This window comes from Melitaea cinxia, chromosome 1, assembly GCF_905220565.1.
Source record: "Melitaea cinxia chromosome 1, ilMelCinx1.1, whole genome shotgun sequence".
In the NCBI taxonomy this organism is placed as follows: Eukaryota; Metazoa; Arthropoda; class Insecta; order Lepidoptera; family Nymphalidae; genus Melitaea; species Melitaea cinxia.
In genome coordinates this window covers 1,695,082-1,720,847 of record NC_059394.1, presented here as the reverse complement: position 1 = coordinate 1,720,847, position 25,766 = coordinate 1,695,082, and the positions used below count along the sequence as shown (strand labels likewise).

At 37.1% G+C, this 25,766-nt stretch overlaps 1 protein-coding gene across 1 annotated transcript in view; it reads left to right on the top strand.

Annotated features, from left to right (window-relative positions):
* Positions 1–18,761: 18,761 nt before the first annotated feature.
* LOC123654960 (uncharacterized MFS-type transporter C09D4.1) overlaps positions 18,762–25,766 on the top strand; it is a 65,651-nt gene continuing 58,646 nt past the window's right edge. The window contains exon 1 of the mRNA XM_045590817.1: positions 18,762–19,124. Coding sequence (XP_045446773.1) covers positions 18,762–19,124 — 363 coding nt within the window. The remainder of the gene's footprint in view (positions 19,125–25,766) is intronic.

Below are 25,766 nucleotides of genomic sequence, written 5' to 3'. Positions count from 1 at the left end.
GAAGACGATGAAGCCGAACCATCAAATACAACTCTAAGCCGCGTTGACTCACTATTTTGTTTTAACACAGGATGATGACACAAAAAATAGGAATTATATGGTTTAGTAACTTTTGATTCCGTAAGATGACCTAGTTCAGCATACTCGTTAATGAAGTTAGTGTATTCCAATTTTAATGAAGGATTTCTTCTAAATCTCTTTTCTAATTTCATCAGCCTAAATTTAGCAGTTTTGTAGGTATCACCTAGACAGTCAGGAGTGTCAAGTAATGGTAGCTTAACACAAAACCTACCCAACTTAAGTCGATATGTATTTTCTACAAAATGCTTCTCGCAAGCTTCTTCACTCCAACTGAGTAAAGGCCGTTTAGGGAGATCTTCAATTTCCCAGAATTTAGGTAGAATCATTTCATCCATATCATTGGGTGATAATTTAGTCAGAACAAGGTTACACTGTGCAGATTTAGGAATTTTATTATTATTATGACATAAAGGGAATGAACCACAAACTATCCAGCCAAATTTTGAACTTCTCAACTTTATTTTAGCGTCACCAATATATCTAGTTTTATTACCTATAATGTCCCAAAACATATCAGAACCAATTAGTAGGTCGATGGATCCTGGATCGTAAAATTGTGGATCGGCTAAAGGTAAGTTATGAGGTAAGTTCAGATTTTTTAAATTCATACAACACTTAGAAATATCTCCCATTATTTTATCTAGTACCATGCATGTTAATTTTAAACTATATGAACTGTTTACAGAACTCAGTTTCACAGTACAAGTTTCGATGACATTGTTTAAAGCATTATTGTCTATGCCAACGACCCTTACAGCATCTATGGTATTAGTATTCAAAGATAATTTTTTGATCAAAGAGCGAGTAATAAATGAAGACTGGCTTCCACAGTCCAAAAGAGCACGAACTCTTGTCGCTTTGTTAGTAATCGGATTAGATACTTCTATAAGCGTAGTTGGTAACAATGCTTGACCGTAAAATCTATTAAAAAAACACATGGAAAATTCAGCATCATTAGTGACTGCATTACACTTAACTTCCTTTTCTGGACTGTGAAGTAAGCTGTTATGTTTTTTATTACAATGACAAGGTTTCATCCGGCAATCACTGACGGGATGCCCCTGCCTTAGACAATTTACGCATAATTTATATTTTGATACTTCGTTTAATCTTTCTTGTATATTTTTTGATTTAAAAACAGGACAGTCATATATTTTATGATCATCATTACAAATAACACAATAATACCTGTGTGGCTTTTGATTTGTAACAGCAAACGTTTTTGTGTAATTTATATTCTGATTATATTTATTATTATATTTGTTTTTATTCATAATACCTTTATTAGAACTATTGTGGTTTGGTACGACACTACTAGAGGTACTAGGTAATCCTTTATTCATAAAATTATCATTTTTATTACGATATAAAGATTCTAAAACATCAGCTCGATCGTTCAAAAACTTATTAAATAACTCTAGTGTTGGAATATCATCCAAACCATTTCTATATTCTTCCCACTTAATTAACGTTTGACTATCTAATTTTGATGACAGCATGTAAATTAATAATATATCCCATTTATCTGTCGGTTGATCCAGACTTGTTAGAGCACGCAAATCTTTATTTACCTGATCCACCAAAAAACGAAGCGACCTATCAGATTCACGCATAATTGGCTGTATGGAAAATAAAGATTTCAAATGATGATTAATTAGCGCCCGTTTATTGTTGTATCGCTCACAAATAAGGCTCCAAGCTTTGGAATAATTAGCAGATGACACTTCAAGATTTGAAATTAGCCTAGCAGCATCACCCTCCAAATAAGATGAGAGATAGTGAAATTTCTGTATCGGCGTGATGCGATTGTTGTTATGAATTAAGCTTTTATAAGTGTCATGGAACTGAAGCCAGCGGAAATATTGGCCGCCGAATTTTTCTATTTGTATTTGCGGTAACCTTATACCTAACTCGCTGTGATCGTGTAAGCATTGAGATTGATCCTTGTGATCAACATTGTGATCATCTATTATTGTTTTAGCCATTGCAATACAAGAGATAATATCATGTTCAATATTATCGCGTTCATCCACTTCAACATCAATGCTTTCCGAATTTATAACTTCAATTCCGCTTTGTAAATTATCAAATTTGACGGACAACGACTCGAATTTTGTTAATTTTAAATTTAATTCAACTAGTTCAATATTTGACACTACCTCCTTTTCTTTAAATTGAGCTAAATAATTCTTAAATTTAGTGATTTGTCCTTTTATAGAACTACGTTTTACTATTAATTCCCTTAAACAAGAATTAGATAACGATGACCCCTTTTCAGTCATTTTGCCAACCGATGATTATTACTTTATAATATAAATATAAATTTACAAATAATCAAATACGTTTTTCAATGCTCACGCGCGCTGTTCAGCTCGGAGTGCAATCAGGATTTAGGTGCAGGTTACGCAGCTGATGACGCAGCCTGGCCTCAAACCTTCGCAGCTGCGGCCACCCGTCACTGGAATGTTCGGCAAACAATTTTAAATAACCTGGGATACCGATAATTTCAACTTGTTATACCTAAATTTTTTATAATTATCTTAGACAAATATTTTAATGTGCTTCTAAATAAAAATAATATAATTATAATTTAGTGTTTAATATTATTATTTATTAACTACTCTTACTCTTAAATAATAACCAACATCAATAAACTACATAATTAGAATATAGCACAAATAATTTAATCAATTATTCAATGCGTAAATGTATTATTGTAACTGTTAGGTATATTCTTCAAAAATAAGCGATATATAGTTTTTTTTTTTTTAATATTAATGCGGAAATAGTATTTAGTTTCAAAGGAAATAATATTAATGGTTATAAAACACCAAAATTAACATTTACTTTCTTTGTTATAAAATTATTTATTCCGATGTGGGTAGGTAACAAAAAATTATGTACTAAAATTTAAGAACTTATATTAATGAAATAGTTTTAAAAACTGAAATTGTTTTACGGATTTCTTGTTTTGTTACTTAATTATTAATACAAAAATTATTAATTTGCTTTAGAGGCAATTTTGTATAAGTTGTAACGGATGATTACGGAACAAAGGATGACACTTATCTGCTGTTCCTGGCTTCGAAATTAGGCGTGAGCTTTATTGTCTGCACTGTCCCTTTTGTTTTACTTGCCAGATTTATTGTATTTCTTTACCCTCGGCTCTGGTTCTCGTATCGGGCTGGTTTTAGATCGACACCTCGACGTGACCTTTCTCGAACACGATGGCGAATTTTGTTTTCTTAAATTTCTCCTTTAATATTAGTTCCCCTCATGGGCCACCAATAAATGTCTTCAACGACACCCTGGGGCTTAATTTAAGCCCAAAAATTCTTTTTATACTGGTTTATTACAATTTTTACAATAATTATTGTGCGAGCTAATGTTATCTTTGACTGAGTGATTTAGTGACAAAAACGATGTAGGTAACTTAAAAATAAATAAATATTAATCGAAACTGTTGACGCAACTGACGAAACGAATTACTCGAGTCGCTGTAATTCGGAACAGTATATAATTATATATATAAAATAGTATATAGTATATAACTAGGTCGAAACAAGCGTACGGCTATAATATATGCATATAATATTCATAAAAGAAAAACTAATTTCACTGATTTTGAGATACGTATGTTATTAACAAAAACAATAAAATATATTAACTATATAATAGGTAGATTATTATTAATTTAAAAAGGTGGTAATACATATGTACTTCTTACAATAACAATTAACGAATATAATTAAAAAAAAAATTGTCCCCGCCTACAAGAAGTAATTCGCGGCATTTATTCAATAATCGTAAATTGTTTATCCCACTCATACTTTATGTGTACAATAAAAATAGTTTAGTTAATCTTGTGCAATATCATACATGGAAAATTACGCGTCCAATTGTCTTCATCGGTTCGTCCTGAACGCGAATTAAACAATTGTTTGCTCGCAAACGAAAAAAAAAAACCGACAACAATTATATCGAAAAGTAATATAACGTAAGTAGACGTAAAATAGTCAAGTAAATAAGCGTTATTAAAGATTACTCAAAAATAAGACATTATATCTCAATTAAATTTAAATATAATTACAAAACTAGCATCAGCTTTCAATTAAAATAAGAATAATACAAAATCGGTATATCCAGTGAGAAGATATGCAGTATAATACAAAGTGGTTGACGAAAAAATAGTCAAGAAAATACGCATTTTTAAATATAGCTCGAAAAATATTTGTTAGATATCAATTAAATTTTAATGGGACTACATGACACGCACCACCTTTCGATAAAAAAAAAAAAAAAAGAATTATCGAAATCGATCCACCTAGTAAAAAGTTCTGAGGTGACATACATAAAAAAGTACACACAAATTCAGATCCTCCTGCCTTTTTAGGAGTCGGTTAAAAATTAAGTTGATAGGTGTTGTGTTGCTAGGTACGTAATGCGTACCTACTGTACGCATGCGCGTGGTCGTCGCCCATGTCTCACAGAACTGTCAGTTTTAGAAGCAACATAACCTAAAATTTTGTAACAAAACAATATTCAATATTAATATATACGTGTACAACTCTGTCCTTCAATTGGTCAATACATCGGACCACGTTATAAATTGGAGAACGCTTTAAATCATTTTAATTTGTGTCTATCAATGAATGGACAATCAATAGACGTTCGCCGTCGTGATTTTGTGATATTTTATGTTAGTGATGTGTTTTAAAAGTGATTTTAGGACTTAAAGCTATAAACATTACTGAAAAATATTTTTAGTTCGAGTGATAAATGTTATTTTAAAATAAAAACAAGTTTAGTAAGTACCGGCAATTTAACAGCTGTTACAGGTTAGACAAAGATGTGAATATGTTTTGTCTCTTTCTTGAAATAAAAAAAAAATCGGTAAATTCTAAATTTTTAATCTTAATTATACTTTTTTATTTCTCGATTTTAACTTTTTACTGGTTTTGTAATTTAATATTAATATAAATTAAATAGAAATTAACTTAATATATCAAGTTAAGTTATTTTATTTAAGGGTTTCTATATGCTTTTTAATTCATAACTACGTACAGATGTCCTTGAACTCTTCACATTACTTTTTCACCTTGAGTAAATTGATGATATTATAAAATATCGAATAAAATGTTCATGTAATGGAGCAATTATTTTAAATAAATAATTTGACATATTGTAAAAATAAAAAATAAGCTTAAAAAAGAAACGTTCAAGTGCGAATGGAATTAGAAAGCTAAATATTTATTATTTATTTATTAATTTTGTATAAATACCTAACCGGGTCTAATAATTAATGTTAAAATAAAATTTTATAATTTCAAAATCGACCCAGAAATAAATATTTATGTAAAAATTGTACGTTTATTCATACAAAATGTAGAAGATTTTCATTTAAGTGATTTTCCCTCAATTTCACAAATGCTGAAATACATATTTATGTAGGTATATGTGATCAAAAGCCTATGGAAAAAAATCTAGCTTGTAACTACAGAAATTACGGATACCTATTTTACATAAAATCCGTTCTTAGCGGTCTTTTGATATGTATAAACTACCTTTGAGTCAAATTTAAAGTTCGTAGCATAAAAATATTAAGGATTTTATAAAATCGTTTTTAGAGCCCTTAGATCTTCTTAATGCGCCTCTGTAGCAAAATTCGTTCAAAGTGAACGCCTACAAACGATTAACTGTCTCTCTGCTAAATTTGTAGTTTCTCACTTGTAGCACAAAAATATGATATTTTATAAAAAAAAAACTAGCTGACCCCGCAAACGTTGTTTCGCCATATATAGGGTTACTTGTAATAATGTTACGATCCCTATAAGGGGTTGGCAGGAGCGGTATGGGCAATCACAGAAAAATATTTTGAAAAATCCATGTCCATCTATTTTAGATTTTTTTTAATTTTATTATTATTGGTGAAAAACCCCCGAAAGTGTCACTTTAAAGGGCATTAACAAGAAATTAATTGACGAATTTTAGTAAAACCTTCATAGAACGATAAACAATATTCTAAATAATAATAAATAACAACAAACAACGATAACTTATTGAATTTTTAACCCGTGACTCACCAAAGTTAAAAAGAGCAAAATAAGTAATGTCTTTGTTTTAGAAACATAAGACGTACTGAAAAAAAATCTATGATCGTGTATCTGTGTTGTTTTAAAAATATCTACACTTCCGCAGCTATCCAACAAGCTACAGTAACCATAATCAAACTCAAAACTAAAGTCTTAAAATCAAATAAATTGCAAGCAAAGAAGAATAATATAAAATATCAATATTATAATTTTTTAACTATCTTTATTTACATGACCGTGTTCAGTGGAAGATCATACCCGAGTAGAAATTTTTTCGTCTTCCTTAGAAGGACCGGACAAGGCATGCCTGATCAGGACTAGATAAGGCATGTAACGCAGATGATTGGTCTGGACCTGATCAGGATGAGATGAGATGAGATTTCCTGATCGGGTCCAGATCAGGAGATCTCATCTCATCCTGATCAGCCGGTTCGGTCCGGTCCTTTTAAAAAACACGAATCTATATTCTTGAAAAAATTGTTTAGCAAAAAAAAAATCTGCATTTTTATTGAAATGTCAAACGCATTATACATACAACATTTATCGATATCAAGCGATATCTGAAAAAAAAGTACTTATAGCTCATATTAAATTTGTTCGAGATATTTGTCAAGAGTTCCAAAGCAAAGTCAATCTTTTACACTCCTTTGACGCAAATCCCCTAATGGGGTCGGTGATATACAACTCACCCTTGAAACTTATTACAATTAATCCCTTCCCGGCTATGTTAATATCGCCTTTATTCAAAAGGTTAAAGGGCAAAAGTACTGTGAATAAATAAATTATTATTAAAATCAAGTACGTATGATGATTACTGTTGTATTGTGATGATGTGATGATTACTTACTCGATTTCTTTGTGAATGTCAGAACATGGGTAAAAATATCATTCGCTGTTGTCATTTTAGTAATGTCGATTAACGGCATTTCTATCGAAGAGGTTCAATGGACAAAGTGAAAAGTATTCGTTACAAACTAAGCTTGATTATATTCACATGGTTTGGACAAACTACCCAAACCTGGATGAGCTATAGTAAATTAAAAAAAATATAAGCAAGGCTATTTTTAGAATTTTGTCAATTGAATCAATTGCTCGTAAAAATAACTCAGTTAAATATTAATACCATAACAAACAAGTGGAGATAACATATAAATAAATTACATAAAATTAGAATTTGATACTCGATTTCTGTCTGTGTTTGGTAATGATCTATAGATACACATGAGATACACATAGTATTGTTGACATTTCCCATTTCCTTCTTACAAATTTAATTGATATATTTAGTATTCATTATTCTTTTACAGTGTATAGATAGATATTCTAACACAAAAATATTTAATTTAAAATAGATCCAATGTGACTAACGCCGAGTTGCACGAAACAAAATTAAAATTTAAGTAGAGATTTAACTAATTTACGCCGAGTTGTACGAAACAAAATTAAAATTTAAGTAGAGATTAAACTAATTTAATCACAAGAATTTCATACAATTCTTGCGATTAAATTAGTTTAATCACTACTTAAATTTTAATTTCTTTTCGTGCAACTCGGCATTAATCACAAGAATTTCATACAATTCTTGCGATTAAATTAGTTTAATCACTACTTAAATTTCAATTTCTTTTCGTGCAACTCGGCGTTAATCACAAGAATTTCATACAATTCTTGCGATTAAATTAGTTTAATCACTACTTAAATTTTAATTTCTTTTCGTGCAACTCGGCATTAATCACAAGAATTTCATACAATTCTTGCGATTAAATTAGTTTAATCACTACTTAAATTTCAATTTCTTTTCGTGCAACTCGGCGTTAATCACAAGAATTTCATACAATTCTTGCGATTAAATTAGTTTAATCACTACTTAAATTTCAATTTCTTTTCGTGCAACTCGGCATTAATCACAAGAATTTCATACAATTCTTGCGATTAAATTAGTTTAATCACTACTTAAATTTCAATTTCTTTTCGTGCAACTCGGCGTTAATCACAAGAATTTCATACAATTCTTGCGATTAAATTAGTTTAATCACTACTTAAATTTCAATTTCTTTTCGTGCAACTCGGCATTAATCACAAGAATTTCATACAATTCTTGCGATTAAATTAGTTTAATCACTACTTAAATTTCAATTTCTTTTCGTGCAACTCGGCGTAAGTGTTTATTTTTTAATTACGTCAGTATAAATTCTAAAATGGTTGAACGTATAAATATTATAGTATTTCATTACATTGCCTTTTTTATGGCATGTAAAACCTCTTGACATTCCGTCGATTCGAGCAGATTTAAAAGCTCCAAGGATAAGATGTATAATAGCTCGATAGGTGATTACCATCATGGCGTGATGTCAGGTCCATATTTCCTAAATACAAGCTCAAGTGTTAAATTTTAAGTTATTTCTTTATCGGCTTTGAAAGAAGATAATATGAATGTACTTGCATTTTTCAGTAAAAAAAAAATTGTAAAAAATATCATATTGGTCGATCCGCTTTACTTTTCAAGAATAGGTCTTTGCCCATGTAGTTACATTTCAGGAGGTAATTTTCAAAAGTAAATTTGTCTAAATTAAAATGTTTTAGAACGAAACCGCTCTGGTGTAGTGGTGAGAGTAGTCACCTTAAGCACCGATGGTTTGCGGGTTCGATTTCCACTCGGGATGGATATTTGTATTTGTAGAAATATTTTTTTCCGGTTTTTGTCTATCCTTGTGGGTCTCTCCTCCATGCCTCGGAGAGCACGTTAAGTCAGTCCAGGTTATTATCATAAAACTACCGTCGGGGCGAGGTGGCGAATGCTAGCGCGACCCCATCTCGCCCCACCCAGGCGGATGACTGCTCACACGTGGTGGTTTTTTAGTCAGTAGGAGTTTGACATAACCCTCTGGCGCCCCCACGCCGGAGGGTATCCATGATGGATTTTCCCCACGTAAAAAAAGGTTGTTATCATAAAAATCTGTCTTTTAAACTAATACTAAAATGTTATTTTTTTTATCCTATGACATTAAACACACACGGTCGTTTATTCTTAAAGTAAGCAGTAAGTATTGCTTTTGTTATAGGTAACAGCCGGCTGATGTACTAGATCGTTCAATAAGTCCCGAGACTAACCTGGAAATGGCGCATAAATTAAAAACTCTTTTGATTTTTAAAAAGTACTGGCTATCAATACAAGAATATGTGTCAAATTTTTTTTAAAAATGGAACAATAAAATTATTGATTTTGAAACATTTAAGTAACGCTACGGTTGTAATTTCGATACAATGGAAAAAACGAGTTTCGCGTGTTGATAAAACATTGTTTTTAATGGGAAAAAATACCGTTGAAGCACAGCAATGGCTTATAAAATGTTATGCAGGATCAGCTCCCTCTAAAGCAACCATTTGTCGGTGGTATGCCGACTTCAAACGCGGTCGCATGGACACCAATGATGGGGAACGCTCAGGTCGTCCAAATGAAGCAGTGACTCAAGAAAATATTAACCAAGTCCTCAAAATCGTATTGGAAGATCGGAAGGTAAAAGTGCGAGAGATAGCCGAGATAGTGAAGATTTCAGCTGGTAGTGTTTTCACTATTTTACATAAAAATTTGGCCATGAAAAAACTTTTTTCTAAGTGGGTGCCGCGTTTGCTTACAACTAATCAAAAGGAATAACGTATCAATGATTCAGGGCGATGTTTGGCGCTGATGAATCATAATAAAAAGGATTTTTTACGTCGGTGTGTAACAATGGATGAAACCTGGATATACCATTTCACTCTGGAATCCAATCGGCAGACAGCGGAGTGGAGAGCGGCTGGTGAAAGCCGCCCGAAGCGTCCAAAGACTCAGAAATCGGCCGGTAAGGTTATGGCGTCTATATTTTGGGATGCGCATGGAATACTTTTCATCGACTACCTTGAAAAGGGGCAAAATATAAATAGTGACTATTACATGTGCTTATTGGAGCGATTGAAGTACGAAATTGCGGATAAACGGCCTCACATGAACAAAAAGAAAGTGGTGTTTCACCAGGACAACGCGCCTTGTCACAAGTCCGTGAGAACGATGGCCAAAATTAACGGATTGGGCTTCGAATTGCTTCCTCATCCCCCTTATTCGCCAGACTTGGCCCCCAGTGATTACTGGCTGTTTGCAGACCTCAAAAAAATGCTTCAGGGTAAGAAATTTGACTCAAATAGTGAAGTTATCGCAGCAACGGAGGCTTATTTTGAAGCCAAAGACAAATCGTTCTACACACATGGGATAGAAAAGTTAGAAAAGCGTTGAAGGGACTGTATCGCTCTTGGAGGAGACTATGTTGATGAATAAAAATTAATTTTATAAAAAAGACCTTTTTTTAGTACTTAGTCTCGGGACTTATTGAACCACGTGTTAGCTAATATAAATACGATAAAATATATAAATACCAATATTACACCCAGACTCTGGCGGGAATCGAACCCACAACTCGCGGAGCAGAAAGCAAGGCAACTATACTAACTGCGCCGACGAGCTAGTCCAAATTAAATTCCAAGTTTAAATTCCTTACCAATAATTTTCAGTTAGTTCTTATTAAAACAAAAAAAAAAAAAACCGCCCATACAAACAAGTTCACTATCAAATGTCGTCGTAAAAATGAAATTCTGGAAAAATAAAGTTCTGAAAATTACCCAATAATTTATAGACTTATTAATCTTACAATTATCGTACACCTCGATATTCTGTTATGTAAAATCATTATTTGAACATATTTCAATATCACGCTGTGTCAATAAAGAAATACTTTATTATTTTCGCCTTCCGCTCTTTGATGAGTTCGCGATACTATCGACAATTCATCGATAAGATAATACGCGTTGCACTTTTGCGATAATCTATCGATATTCAATCATAAATCCATTTTTAACATTTACAAAGAAGATTAGTGATCTCATTTTTAGATTATATCTAAATCTATATGTAGCTGTATCATTTAGCTGTTTCCAATAACAAAACAATTTATTTAATTACTTTAGGAACGGAAGACCGTGTGTGTATGTTGACGATATTTATTTATTTGTTTATGTAATACATATTCTAGTTTGTTTCTAACTAACTAACTTCGTCTTTTATGAACCGAATAATTCTTTTTTGTTGGAAAGAAGATATCCTAAGTTAGGTACCGTGACAAGGAAACCAAGATCTGATGATGGGATTCGAGAGAAATCGAGGGTAACCCTTGAAAATCGTAGTAACGACTATAGTGCGTTTGTTATTTTTTTCGTATACGTTGTTTATTACTTGTCGATGTAATTGAAGTTGGTTTTTTTCATTTGCGAGCAAACACAATTATATACCAATAAGGTGGCTAGAGTATATAATAGTACGCCTACTGGTAACCGTTTACCGTAGCCTGCTGTTTACCCCCGATTCTACCCAGGAAAATAAATTGTCAACCTTATTATTATTTATCTATATTGTTCATTCTTATCTAAGTTTACTTGTGCAGATAATACATGTATATTTGTGTATATATTTGTTTTACCTGTACATATGGAAATTATTCTAATTGAATTTATCTATACAATAACCGAGTTAAATGATTTTGCGTTTTTAAAATGCATTTTCTAACTAAATATAACTTTACCTAAAGTTTGGTTCTAATATTCCAAGTGAAATAGAGTGGAAAGATTAGTCGCTTAGCATCGCACCATTTCATTTTACGAACAGCTAATATTCCATCGAAGCCGTCTTCGCCACGCCCGCGGTACTGATGACATAAACATTATAAATTTATGAATACTAGTGGTTGCTTTGTGGTCGAAATTCGACCATAATTAAAAAATTTGGTGACCCCGTAAACGTGGTTTTGCCATACGCTTCAGCCTGTATTATCCCACTGTTGGGCATAGGCCTCTTTCCCCATGTAGGAGAAGGATCAGAGCTTAATCCACCACGCTGCTCCAATGCGGGTTGGCGGATATATTCCCTACTATGAGTAACGATTGCTATCAGGTGTACATGATAACAACCGGGACCGACGGCTTAACGTGCTCTCCGAGGCACGGTGGGGAGACCCACAAGGACTGCACAAACACCCAGACCATGGCAAACATCTGTATGGCCAATACAAATGTATGTCATGTGCGGGGATCGAACCCGCAACCGCCAGCGCAACCGACACAATCCATAGCTGTGACCGCTGCGCCAACGCGGCGTCAAAATGTTACGGCCCTAGCCAGTCCAGCAGAGCCTCAGAGATCGGGGCCCATCAGCGACCTCCCGGCGGACTGCCTAGGGTCGGGTACGGAATACCTATGGTGATCGGATATGCGGCGTGAGCAATCAAACACAAAAAAGGGGTTGAAAATAAGCGTGAAGTTGCACTTACCTTCGAAGGGCAGCTAGGGTCGATTGAGGTCTAAGATCGCCAGGGAACGTGTGTAGGTCGTGTGGTGTGGTGTGACGTTGAGTGTAAATAGGTGTCCTGGCGGTCCCCGAAAAGGAGGCCCCAGGCCCCCAGACTTCGACAGTGAGTAGGCACCCCCGGTCACAGAATTGATTATAAAGAAATACACAAGCAGTTACAGTTACAAGCACAACAACGAATATTTACAGTTACCAAATAAATCGTTAGATATATTCACAGGGCTGCGTGCGGTCACGCCAGCCAAGAGTCCGAACCCGACATTGGGGTTCTCATAAAGCGACACAGAAAATTGCGTTCGTGCAGAGCGAACTCGAGACTTTACAGTTAAGTTATAAGTACAGCAATTAAAACGGTAGCAGTAAAGTAAGTAAGTAAGCAGTTAATAAACCACGAGGCACGCGCAAAACAATAAGTCCAACAATGGGAACTGGCCGGCCGTCGAGCAGCGATACGGCCACACCTTGCAGAGCGGACGCGAGACTATATTCGCCGTATCGAGCAGCGATACGTCCGCTACCTTGAGAGCGGAATCGAGACTGTTCGCCGCTAAGCGGCGCGGGCGACGGCGACGGCGGGGGGCCGTGCCACCTGGCGATATCACCGATGAAGCCCATACAGAAAAAAGCGTCGCTAACGCAGCGAAATGGTATTACAAAATCATAAGTAATAAATGACAGAGCCACGGTTAAACTAAACCCTAAGGCAATCGCTCTAAGGCGCGATTTGGCCTAAACAATCCCCCGTCCCGGACAGAATGGCATTATGTCCGCGAGCAAATTGGTAAACGAAACAGGGTCGGATCGGATCAGGTCAGGGACCCCACGGCGAAAACAAAGCAGCTAAGTGCGGCCACAAAGGCTTCAGTGCTGAGGGCACTTACAAGTTTCAGATGAACGGCCTTAGTGGAGAGACACACGAACACGCACAGGTAGGCTCCATATGAGCACGCGTTACGAAAGCAGGACGACTTGACTAAGACAGGGCCAGCAAAATCAGTTCCGACTCCAGCGAATGGTCGGATGGCAGTGACGAGATCGGCTGGCAAGTCGCCCATCATAGGGTGAGAAATGGCGGCCTTCAGTTTGTAGCACGGGATACATTTAAAGATGACGCTCCGGATGGTGCGTCGGCCCTAAGACAGGGCCAGCAAATTAATTCAGCTCTTCCCCTAGGAGCGGGAGGCTCCAGGCCTCCGATGCCAAACATTCGACGTGATTCAGAGCTCCAGGGGAGCCCTAGTCTTCCCACCAACCAAATAGAGGCCACACAATGTTGTGAACCCGAGTCCAACAAGGCGCGAGATGTTAGACAGTCGCCCTTCGGGTTGTACACCTGCACTGAGGCTGTCTGCAAAAGGACAGTTTGACAGCTTAAAGGCTCAGTGGAGGTGGCCGTGGTGGGAGATAGGGCGGCAGCTACCTAGTTGGAGCTGCCTCCATCGGACCAGTCCTCGCGCCGGGGGTCCTCGTAGCGGCAGTCAGGTGACAACTCGACCACCGGCGGCAAGGTAGCGCTAAGCGGAGAGGCCCGGAACTCAGAGGGCCCCGGCCTAGCGGGCCGGGACAGATAAGAGGTCCTAGGGACCTGGTAAGGTCGCCGACTCCGACCAAAGGGGAGAGGGTGGCGCTCCAGTCGCGGCCACTCAGCTAAGGGAGGAGACAGTGGTCTTGACGACAGCTGAGTGGCGGCGAACACTCTCTCGACCCGCTGAGGAGGGGGGGTGCAGACCCCCCCGCCCCTGACAGGGTGACCCCCCAACTGCTCAGGGGAATGTCCCCTATTAAAACCTGGGGCGAAGTGGTTGGTGGGCGAGCGAGAAGCGTCACGCGCCAGAGGGGGCTGACTAGCGCCCCCGCCCGTGGCAGAGGCGCGGTCGGAAGGGGCGCGAGGAGGAGCTCTGAACGGGCCCAGGCACAAGACCTCATGATGAGGACCCGAGCAGTGCGGACAGGGCCGCTGGTGCGGACAGTCCCTTTGCAAGTGCCGCTCCAAACAAGAGAAGCACCAGCGGCGATCGCGAGCTATGTTCCGCCTCGCCTTGGCGGGCTTAGCCCGCAGCTTAGGGCAAGCCGCGGCCCGGTGCTCCGACCCGCGGCAGTAGTTGCAGTTAGTAGGAGGAGGAGGAGGAGATTCCCTGGCCACTAGGCCTGTATATGTAGGGAGAGGGCGGCGCCCTCCGGAAGGAGCTCCAGCTGCCTTCCGCAGTGTCGGCGATGACCTCCCGGGCGGGTTGAGCCCCTCAGATGCCCTGGAGGTGCCAGCAGCGCCCGCCGCGTTTGCGACCTGCCTACACCGTTGCTCTAAAAAGAGCAGCAGGTCTCTAAAAGACGGGATATGATCCGCTCCGTCCCCGCCATACCTCTCCTCAAAATGGATCCGCAGATTGAGGGGTAGGCGGGACAGTACGAGGTGGAGCCACAAAAAAGATCCTCCGGCCCCTTCGTCGACCGGAAGCTCCAGACGCCTCAGCGAATTGCACGCGACTACAACAGGATTAATAATATCCTGACGTAGCCTCGTCCTGTCAGTCAGTAGCGGGAGATTCAGAAGCTGTCGGGCATATTCGTCAGCCAGCAGCCGGGTGTTTGCGTACCTCCTCTCTAGGAGGTCTCTTGCGATCAAGTAGGAGTCGTCGGCCAACTTCAAGTGACCAACGACCGCAAGGGCCTCCCCTTCAAGAGAAGAGACCAGGTACGCCATTTTTTGACCGAGGGACAAGTCCCCCCGGGCGTGGACTAAGCTATCAAAGAGGCCTATGAAGGCCAGCCACTCACCAATAGCACCCGAGAACTTGGGCAAGTCCAATGTGGGCAACTTACCTAATAGCTCAGCTTGAGCTGGATTCCGCCGCGGAGACTCCAGTTTCGCCAGACCCTCCATCTGGCTCTCACGCGCCTCATGCGCCAGCTTGCCCCTTGCCTCAACCAAGTCGTCCGTGAAGTCGACGAATTGCTCATAATCCCGACGAGCGGAGTCCTTGACTCCGCTCTCCACATCCGCAGACAAAAGCTCAGTGTATGCGCTCTCGACCAAGGCCAGTCGATCCCGAACCTGATCCGCCCGCTGCGCTAAATTATACACTCGGTCGGCGCGCCCGATCAGTGTGTGGGCATGCGCCGCCCAGCGCAGCTGCTCCTGAATTATCAGCGCAGGTGCCTTGGGTTGCTTGTGAGACGGCATCATATATAACGATAAACAAATGCAGTGATATAAATTCCAACAACCAATACAACAATAAAAAATACAGATACAATACGATACAAAATCACAGCAATAATTACAGTAATAACAGTAAGAAAATATAAACAGTAAAAAAATATATATAGGGATGTGCCACACAGGCTAGACCTACCCGAAGCTACTCAAAATACAAATACCTAAACCAATATAACCCCTATCAGTTAAACTCACGCAGCTCAAGGCGTGGGGGGCTCTGCTACCAAAATGTTACGGCAACCACGCTCTGCTACCAAAATGTTACGGCCCTAGCCAGTCCAGCAGAGCCTCAGAGATCGGGGCCCATCAGCGACCTCCCGGCGGACTGCCTAGGGTCGGGTACGGAATACCTATGGTGATCGGATATGCGGCGTGAGCAATCAAACACAAAAAAGGGGTTGAAAATAAGCGTGAAGTTGCACTTACCTTCGAAGGGCAGCTAGGGTCGATTGAGGTCTAAGATCGCCAGGGAACGTGTGTAGGTCGTGTGGTGTGGTGTGACGTTGAGTGTAAATAGGTGTCCTGGCGGTCCCCGAAAAGGAGGCCCCAGGCCCCCAGACTTCGACAGTGAGTAGGCACCCCCGGTCACAGAATTGATTATAAAGAAATACACAAGCAGTTACAGTTACAAGCACAACAACGAATATTTACAGTTACCAAATAAATCGTTAGATATATTCACAGGGCTGCGTGCGGTCACGCCAGCCAAGAGTCCGAACCCGACATTGGGGTTCTCATAAAGCGACACAGAAAATTGCGTTCGTGCAGAGCGAACTCGAGACTTTACAGTTAAGTTATAAGTACAGCAATTAAAACGGTAGCAGTAAAGTAAGTAAGTAAGCAGTTAATAAACCACGAGGCACGCGCAAAACAATAAGTCCAACAATGGGAACTGGCCGGCCGTCGAGCAGCGATACGGCCACACCTTGCAGAGCGGACGCGAGACTATATTCGCCGTATCGAGCAGCGATACGTCCGCTACCTTGAGAGCGGAATCGAGACTGTTCGCCGCTAAGCGGCGCGGGCGACGGCGACGGCGGGGGGCCGTGCCACCTGGCGATATCACCGATGAAGCCCATACAGAAAAAAGCGTCGCTAACGCAGCGAAATGGTATTACAAAATCATAAGTAATAAATGACAGAGCCACGGTTAAACTAAACCCTAAGGCAATCGCTCTAAGGCGCGATTTGGCCTAAACAATTGGTAGCAGAGCGTGGCTTAGCATCGCACCATTTCATTTTACGAACAGCTAATATTCCATCGAAGCCGTCTTCGCCACGCCCGCGGTACTGATGACATAAACATTATAAATTTATGAATACTAGTGGTTGCTTTGTGGTCGAAATTCGACCATAATTAAAAAATTTGGTGACCCCGTAAACGTGGTTTTGCCATATATGTTATTAACCCCTTGATCGCCCCCCTATAAATTTTAGGGGTATGAAAAATAGATGTTACCGAAAATCGGTCCAGCCGCGGACGGAACAGTATGAAGTTTCGCTCACTTATAGTTAAAAATATTAACATTCAGCACTCCTTCTGTATATATATATATATATACAGAAGGAGTGCTGAATGTTAATATTTTTTTTTTAATTATGCATAAAAATACATTAAAACAATAAAAAAAAATATATTACACACACTACCATGTATTTGATACATATCTACCCGAGTAGAAATTTGAATTGATCTAGACCTGATCAGGATGAGATCAGATTTCCTGATCGGGTCCAGATCAGGAAAATCTCCTCATCCTAATCAGCCGGTTCGGTCCGGTCTTTTTAAAAAACACGAATGTATATTCTTGAAAAAATTGTTTAGCAAAAAATAAAGCGAATTGATATTATAAATGTTACTCAACATAATTATTATATATGATAGAGCTTGCTGGATCCGGCATGGCTCATTGTATCCTGATCCTGTCCAGATACATGATCTGGTTGAGCCTGACCTTTTTTCTAGTCGGGTACACATACGCATATATACTCTTTTGTTTATTGTCAGTCTGTAGTCAAATCGAAAAGTAAAAAAAAAAAATTTGTTTTCATAATTTTTTTTAATCTAAAATTTTAATTATGGTCGAAATTCGACCACTGGGCGACCACTAATAAATATAAAGGCGCTTAATCTTAGCTTTTGTATGTTTAATTCAACAATATGTATTTACGCAATAAATTTCAATCATCCATAACAAATCAACTATGTGCTTGTAATAAAGCTGACGCTACTTTCAAAGTGGAGTTTTTCAGTGAATCCGAGTGAGATCAGACAATAAATTACCTCAACAGGAGTTCGGCTTTTGTTAAGAACGAACTAATTCTGTAAAGTCTAAATTTTATTTGACCGTATAAACCTTTTAACAGTGTAGTCTCTCATTATATTCATGTGTCATGAAATTTCCAAGAAACAGTAAAAAATGTTGTTTGTTAATTATCTCTCTTATCACATCAGCCAGCTGACGCAACTCGACCTAGATCTACAGATAACATCAGAATCGATCGGTAAATTATTCACATACTTTTCCTAGCGAGTAAAATATTTTGTTGCTTCAGGCATTCAGTTCATTTGTTAATACCGTTAAAAAGTGACGTGACTGAACACGTGCCACTTTAAAAACTATAAGAGAGAAAGAGACAGACATACTCGCTCTATCATCGTCATGAAAAATCATCATAGTAGCTGTTTATTCGTGGCCGTGAACTTGGAGCATCGTACGAGAAAATAAGCATAATTAATACAGATAATATTGATTTCGAAGTTCCTCACACAAAATTTAAGACTGATAATGAATAATGTTTTAAATAATTTAAAACAGTGTTAAAGTTAAGATTAAAACGAATTGGGACCAATAAAGATATCAAAGTGATTATTAATATAGATAAAAGGAAACAAGTGTCTTATTGCAATAATATTACTTTAGCGGTTGATAACATTGGTAATAAAATTTATATTATCGGGTATATCAAAGTTTTACACATGACAGCTGAGACTGATAACACTCCGAATGGGATTCGTAATTCGCCCGAGCCGATCAGTACGAAGCTGTTTCTATCCGACGAGGATGCGGTCAAGCATGACGTCTCCGGGAGTGTGATGGACGGTCTGATAATGGAGGTTAAAGATTCATACACGGTGTACAGGACGAGATGGGTGATGCTCGCGTTGTTTGTACTGTATTCAGCGTCGAATTCCCTACAGTGGACTCAGTATACGATAATATCGGATATAATTGTGAAGTACTATGGTGTTACGAGCAATATTGTGTCATGGACGTCTATGGTGTATATGATAACGTATGTGCCTTTGATATTTCCGGCGAGCTGGCTGCTGGATAAAACGGTGAGTGAATTTTTCTTATTATTCATTTAGACATGTAAGTTTTGGATACGTTGCTATATGACATTTAGTAGTTCTGAGCTCAGGATCAGTTAAGTGTTTTGAGATCTCGACAATGTAGTTATATATACTGATAAAACAGTTCGAACCTTAGTTCGAACTTTAAATCATATCATCGTTATCATAGAGTCAATATCAGTAGATTTTTCGTAGATTATTTGCTAGATTTATAAATAAATATCATCTTAACTTTACTCTCAACTCTCGTATAATAATTAAAAAAAAAAAATCTTGTGAAACTAATTAGTTTTGTTGGCTAAAGCTAGTTTTTCTTTGTAAATCATTGCACTAAATGTATTAGTTGTATATATATTGCTCTTTTCTGTTCTGTCCTTATGAAGCTTATCGATATTTTGCAATATAAACATAATAAAAAGTCAGTCAATGTTTTTTTTATTAATACAAGTACTGAGATAAATGTTTAAAAATAACAATATCTTGTCTTTTCCAATGTAATTTAATTACGCTTCACTTCAGCCTGTAATATCCCAGTACAGGGCATAGGCCTCATTCCCCATGTAGGAGAAAAATCAGAGCTTAATCCACGCTGCTCCAATGCGGGTTGGCGGATATATTCCCTACTATGAGTAACGATCGCTATCAGGTGTACATGATAACATAATAATTTAATTACTAAGTGTTTATTGTTACTCTTGATTGCTGCAGCCTTTTCTTAATCTTAACTGTAGTCAGCTCTAGATTAAGGCAACATAACGGAAGACTCATCCCTTGAATAAACTCTCGAGGCAGCAAAATAAACAGAAAACGCGGTTTTCCAACGTCGCTTATTTAACTCATGACAAACATTATTCATTTTGTATAAACGCTGTATTTGTGTTAACTTTTCATTAAAAAAAATTATTTATGCATGATTTATTGATACTAGTTGTGCCCGCGACTTCGTCCGCGTGGAATTTAATAAAAAAGTTTTTGTTCAGTTCGCAGAGTTATAAAATAAATACATTTCTAAAATAAAAGTAACCTAAGTTACTGCTTATTACATCAGCTATGTGCCAGTGAAAGTCCCATTAAAATCGGTCTAACCGTTTCAGAAATTTGCCGGAACAAACAGACAGACAGACAAAACTTAAAAAAAAAATGTTATTTTAGTATATGTGCCGTGTATACATCCATATGCATTTAGTAAAAAGCGGTTATTTTAATATCACAAACAGACACTCCAATTTTATTTATTTGTATAGATGTAGATTATAAAATGTCGTCTATTATTTAAGTTCTAAATCTACTTCTATGTAGAAAGGAAGTTATGTTCGGGGATAACTTTGTCGTTTATGAACCGATTTTGGTAATTCTTTTTTTGTTGAAAACGAGATATCCTAAGGGTGGTACCATGATAAGGAAACCAGAATCTGATGATGGAATCCTAGAGAAATCGAGGGGAACCCTCGAAAATTGTAGTGACGACTGGTTCGTTTGTTAATTTTTTTTTTTAATCTATTTACGTTGTATTACTTGTCGATGTAATTGAAGTCAGTTTTTTCGTTTGTTAACAAACACAAGAATTACAAGAATAAATGAAATAATTCTTTTCTATTCCTCTGGATAATAAGATTAGAAATGTTACTAAAAACTTTGATTCCCAAGAGAAAGTTAAAATCAATTTCAAGTAATACGAAAAAGACTGCTTCAAATATTTCAAAATCTGCTATTGCCTTTGTCTGATAACTCCCTACAAGTGAAATCGAGTTACTTAAATTGAAAGAATGAATTGGAATGTATTTTCGCTAAATCGTCGCTGGAAACTAACCGCGTTCCGTTCTTTTAAATCTCGTTATTGGAAATGGACATTTTTAGTTTCATTCTTTAAAATAAACTGAACAGCAAAGAAATAAAGGTCAGTTAGAAAACCTTCAATATCTTCAAAATACCTGACCTAACTTTATAAATTAAAAACTTCTATATATATATAAATGAATATTTGTCTGTATGTCCTTTATAGAATCGTAAACTTTGCCTTTGATTATGACATGATCTTCAGCAAAGTGTTGTGAATGAGCCCACAAAGGTTTCTGAGTTGGTACGACCAAAAAAAAGCGTAGCAACGCGCGCAGTACAGCTACCTAGTCTAATATATAAAATTCTAGTGTCGCGGTGTTTGTAGTTAAACTCCTCGACCGGCTTGACCGATTCTCATGAAATTTTGTGTGCATATTGGGTAGGTCTGAGAATCGAACAACATCTATTTTTCATACCCCTTAGTTAAAAGGGGGGGGGGATTAAGGGGGTTAAAAACATATATGGGAAAACAATTGACCCCGCGACCAGCGACTGCTAGCGTAACAGCCAGTGACCTTGACCTTCGACTGCGAACGCGTAGTCAAACAACTAACAAAATTCAAGAAATGGTTTTGTACACTCTTGATAAATGTACATACAACTTATGATCTCTGACATTAAAGATCTTTTTGTATATCAGTTCAAAAAGGCACTGTATTGATTTATTTTATTGTATAGAGACCCTATTAATCAAGTTATTTAATTCAATACTGCTAACAAAGAGGTTCTGTCAGATTGTCGGTCACTGGATCTCGAAAAATGTCCGAGAGATTAATTATTTTACTTTGTTCTGTTTCAATTTCCGCTCCTCCGTAAAAAGGATCGTTTATTTTTATTTTTTATTTTTATATTAACATTGTATTTGTGTTCGATTTATAATTTCATTTATTTTTATGGGTTTATTTAAGGACATATATTTTGAAATCCGAATGAAATTTTAAATGCCGAAAATCGATCATGTTCTTCTTTACATGAAGGTGTTTTTGTATACAGCTAGATAAATGTACAAACTTGTTTGAACAGAATTTTTATATCCGTGCGTGATACGTGCGTACGGATAAAGCCGCACGGTTCAGTTCGTTTATTAATACTTATATTATCATTGGAGCTGCTGACGTGTCATACCACTAGTTCATTAATAATTTATATGACGGAACAGCGTTCATTTGGATCAGTTATCAGGTCGGTCACTATCAGGTTGTTTCCTAAAGTTACAGGTTGTATTATTTTTTTATTCCTTTTAGACATTGCAAAACATTTTGTCCCTATATTGTATTCAAGGCGTGTTTTTTGCATCATTATTACAATACCAGAAGAAGGTGAATGAAAGGGACAAAGTACTTTGCATAAATGCCTAACTCTCAATTTAGACTGTTTCCTTGAGACTAGATGTCTACCGCAACTTTGCCCGCTTAGGAAAATCGGTTTTCCTTTTAGCCCGATACTATTGAGACTATGTCCATAGTATTACTGTAATGCTATATCTTATATCTATGTCTAAATTGTCCGTGAAAACGTACCACTCGACAAACATGTAAATAGTACTAATAACATTACACTTACACATAGAAAAAGAAGATGGCAGACTTATCTTTGATATCCTAAGGTACAAAAGTCAGCCTTATCGCTGAAAAGTATTCCAGGCAACCTAGAGGCTGAGAAAATGATCTTGTATCGGTAAAAATAATATAAACAGAACAAAAATAAGCACAAACAGAACCAATGAAAGAAAACCACAACAACGTCAACAATGCGCATACATACACACAAACACAATCATTCATTTACACAATTTCCATTCTTTTGTATTTATAATATTGTAATAGATTTTGATTTTACGCTTAACGATACAGAGCGAATTCACAATTCATTTCAATATTCATTTTAACTCTTTATTCAGCCACTGTGACATTCGACGTAAAATCTTTTAATCAGAAGTATTACGTTTGTGTTCAGTTTAAAAGTATTTGTATTTTCGTTACAGATTTCGTTCGAAACTTCCTTCTGAATACTACGCTTTATTATGTTATTAGGTATACGACTAATAGTTATTGTAAGATTTCTGAGCCAATGTTTTTTGTTTTAAATGAAATGAGACTAAACTTCTACAAATTATAAAGTTTTTAATTACAAAATATATTCCGTACAAGGCAAATATGTTAAGTTAGTAACGGTTGTATGCAGGATATACTCGTATTACTAAATTTAGAATGCGCTTAATCATTAATTAATGTATTATGTAACTTTTAAAAGAGTAAGATAAAAGAAAGACGAAAGAAAAAAGAAGAGTGAGAGATTTACCGGTCGTGGAGAAAGTTTATCCTGCAAATAAGTTACGATTAGACTTAGCAGGAGGTGTATTCCATTTACCCGAGTAGAAATTTTTTCGTGTTCCTTAGAAGGACCGGACCGGGCATGCCTGATCTGGACCGGATAAGGTATGTAACGCAGATGATTTGTCTGGACCTGATCAGGATGAGGTGAGATTTCCTGATCGAGTCCAGATCAGGAAATCTCATCTGATCCTGATCAGCCGGTTCGGTCCGGTTCTTTTAAAAAACACGAATGTGAACTTGAAAAAATTGTTTAATAAAAAAAGCGAATTGATATTATACATATGTTACTTAACATAATTATTTTGACATTTATTTCCGTTTATTTTTTTCCAATGTATTATTTATGTTGTTGTTCACGGGCTCTTTTCCGCAACTCGACGTCTTGGTGCGCCTTTTTTGCGTGCTTGCGGCTGGTGGGCAGTATTCGTGCCAGCCTAGCTCCTTGAGGAAGCCTAGCAGACCCTTCACGTTGCCGACGACTTCCTGGAGCTATTATTGTATTATTTATTTATTTTTTTACTTCAAATATCAATTATTTTTCTTTAATCTTATGTACGCACGTAAGAAGTTATACTTCATTGGCTAGCTAATTTTACTTTGCTGACTTCTTCTTCGTTGACTAATTTCAGAGTGTCGGTGTTTTGTGACGGTGTGCGCGCGCATCTTAAAAATTTACTCTCATTATTTTATTATAAATCTCATCATTTTAAGTTTAACTTGCAAAATAATAATAATTAAAAACTTTTATCCGTCAAATAGCGTTAACCATAACAGCACCTAACAGTTGAGTTTCTAGACTCAGCAAAATCTACGTTCCGAATCAATGGTAGTTTTACACAAGCGTTTGTTAGCGTTGTTTCCGTAATAAACGTACTATCTAATTAAAAAAAAAATAGTCCAAGCGCGAGCCGGACTCGCGCACCGAGTGTTCCGTACGAACAAAATTATTAAAAATATTTTTAAAGAATATTTTTATTATATGATGTAACTAAAAGTTATGTTTTTTGTAATTTTTCCTTTATCTGTGCTTTAAGATGTTGCTTCGTATCAAATTTCAAGGTTATGAGTTCAGGGGAATTATACTGCAGGTTTTGATTCCCTTGCGAGTGTCGAAATTTTACAGCATAAACGGCTGTTTCTTTTGATAGCGTCGGCTTAGAAGTTTGATTTTTTCACGACTCTAAGGGACAGAAGACCTGAGTATTTGATATAAATATCAGCTTGATACTTTCACGCGTTCCTGTGAAAAGGTGAAAAACGCGTTTCACTGAGGCCGGGCACAGCAGGAATTTCCTGCTCAAAATATGGAGCAGCCCGACTGGGGTAGTACCTCGACCTTACAGAAGATCACAGCAAAATAATACTGTTTTCAAGCAGTATTGTGTTCCTGTTGGTGAGTAAGGTGACCAGAGCTCCTGGGGGGATTGGGGATTGGGTCGGCAACGCGCTTGCGATGCTTCTGGTGTTGCAGGTGTCTATAAACTACGGTAATCGCTTACCATCAGGTGAACCGTACGCTTGTTTGCCGACCTAGTGACATAAAAAAAAGGATGTTGACAGACTGACGGTCAACAAAGTGAACCCCTATAGGGTTCCGTTTTTTCCATTTGAGGTAGGGAACCCTAAAAATGGCATTTATTTATTCCTATTTGAGTGATTTGAAGTAGTTCAGCTTTATTATATTTTTATAGATATGAAGCTGTCAAATAATTCAAAAAATAAATTTACATTATGTTGCATCTAGTCATTCTGAACCATAATCTCTGTCAAACATCAAAGACAAAGCTAAAAAATGGCAACTGAACTAAATACTCGGTAACAAGGCGAGCCGCTCGATTCTCCACAAGATAACTCCCCATATCTTTGCAAATTACTTTCTATTAGATATATGTTTATCGTTCAACGTTCAGGGACTTTTAAGTGCTGTACTCAAGAGCTGATATTACGATATTATTTTATGTCTTCTGATGAACTGATCGGGCTCCTGATTGTGTGTTATCTGGCTATAAATTTTTTGTTAAATATGTATATGGCCTGTTTTACTACTTGCTGATAATTTTATCTTGCACATAAGTCGCTGATAATATATTGCTTGGCGTATATTTAAAAACATATTTTATTGTAATTAGAATGATTCAATCTGTTACAGATACGTACGAAAAATACAGTAAAAAAAAGCGTAGAGGGCGCTGTGCTAGACGCTTATTCATCACTTCAGCCTATTGCAGTCCGCTACTGGACATAGGCCTCCATAAGTTCGCGTCAAAAATGGCCGATATGATGAAGATGAGACGAGACGCTTATTCAAAGACACAAAAAAATGGGGTTTGAGTGTAGATATAATATTGAAGATTTAAATGGAAATCATCATTAGCAACAATTATAAATATACATTAAATAGATTTTATCAGCAGGCTTGCACAACTCCGTAGGACAGTTTTCTCCTTAACTT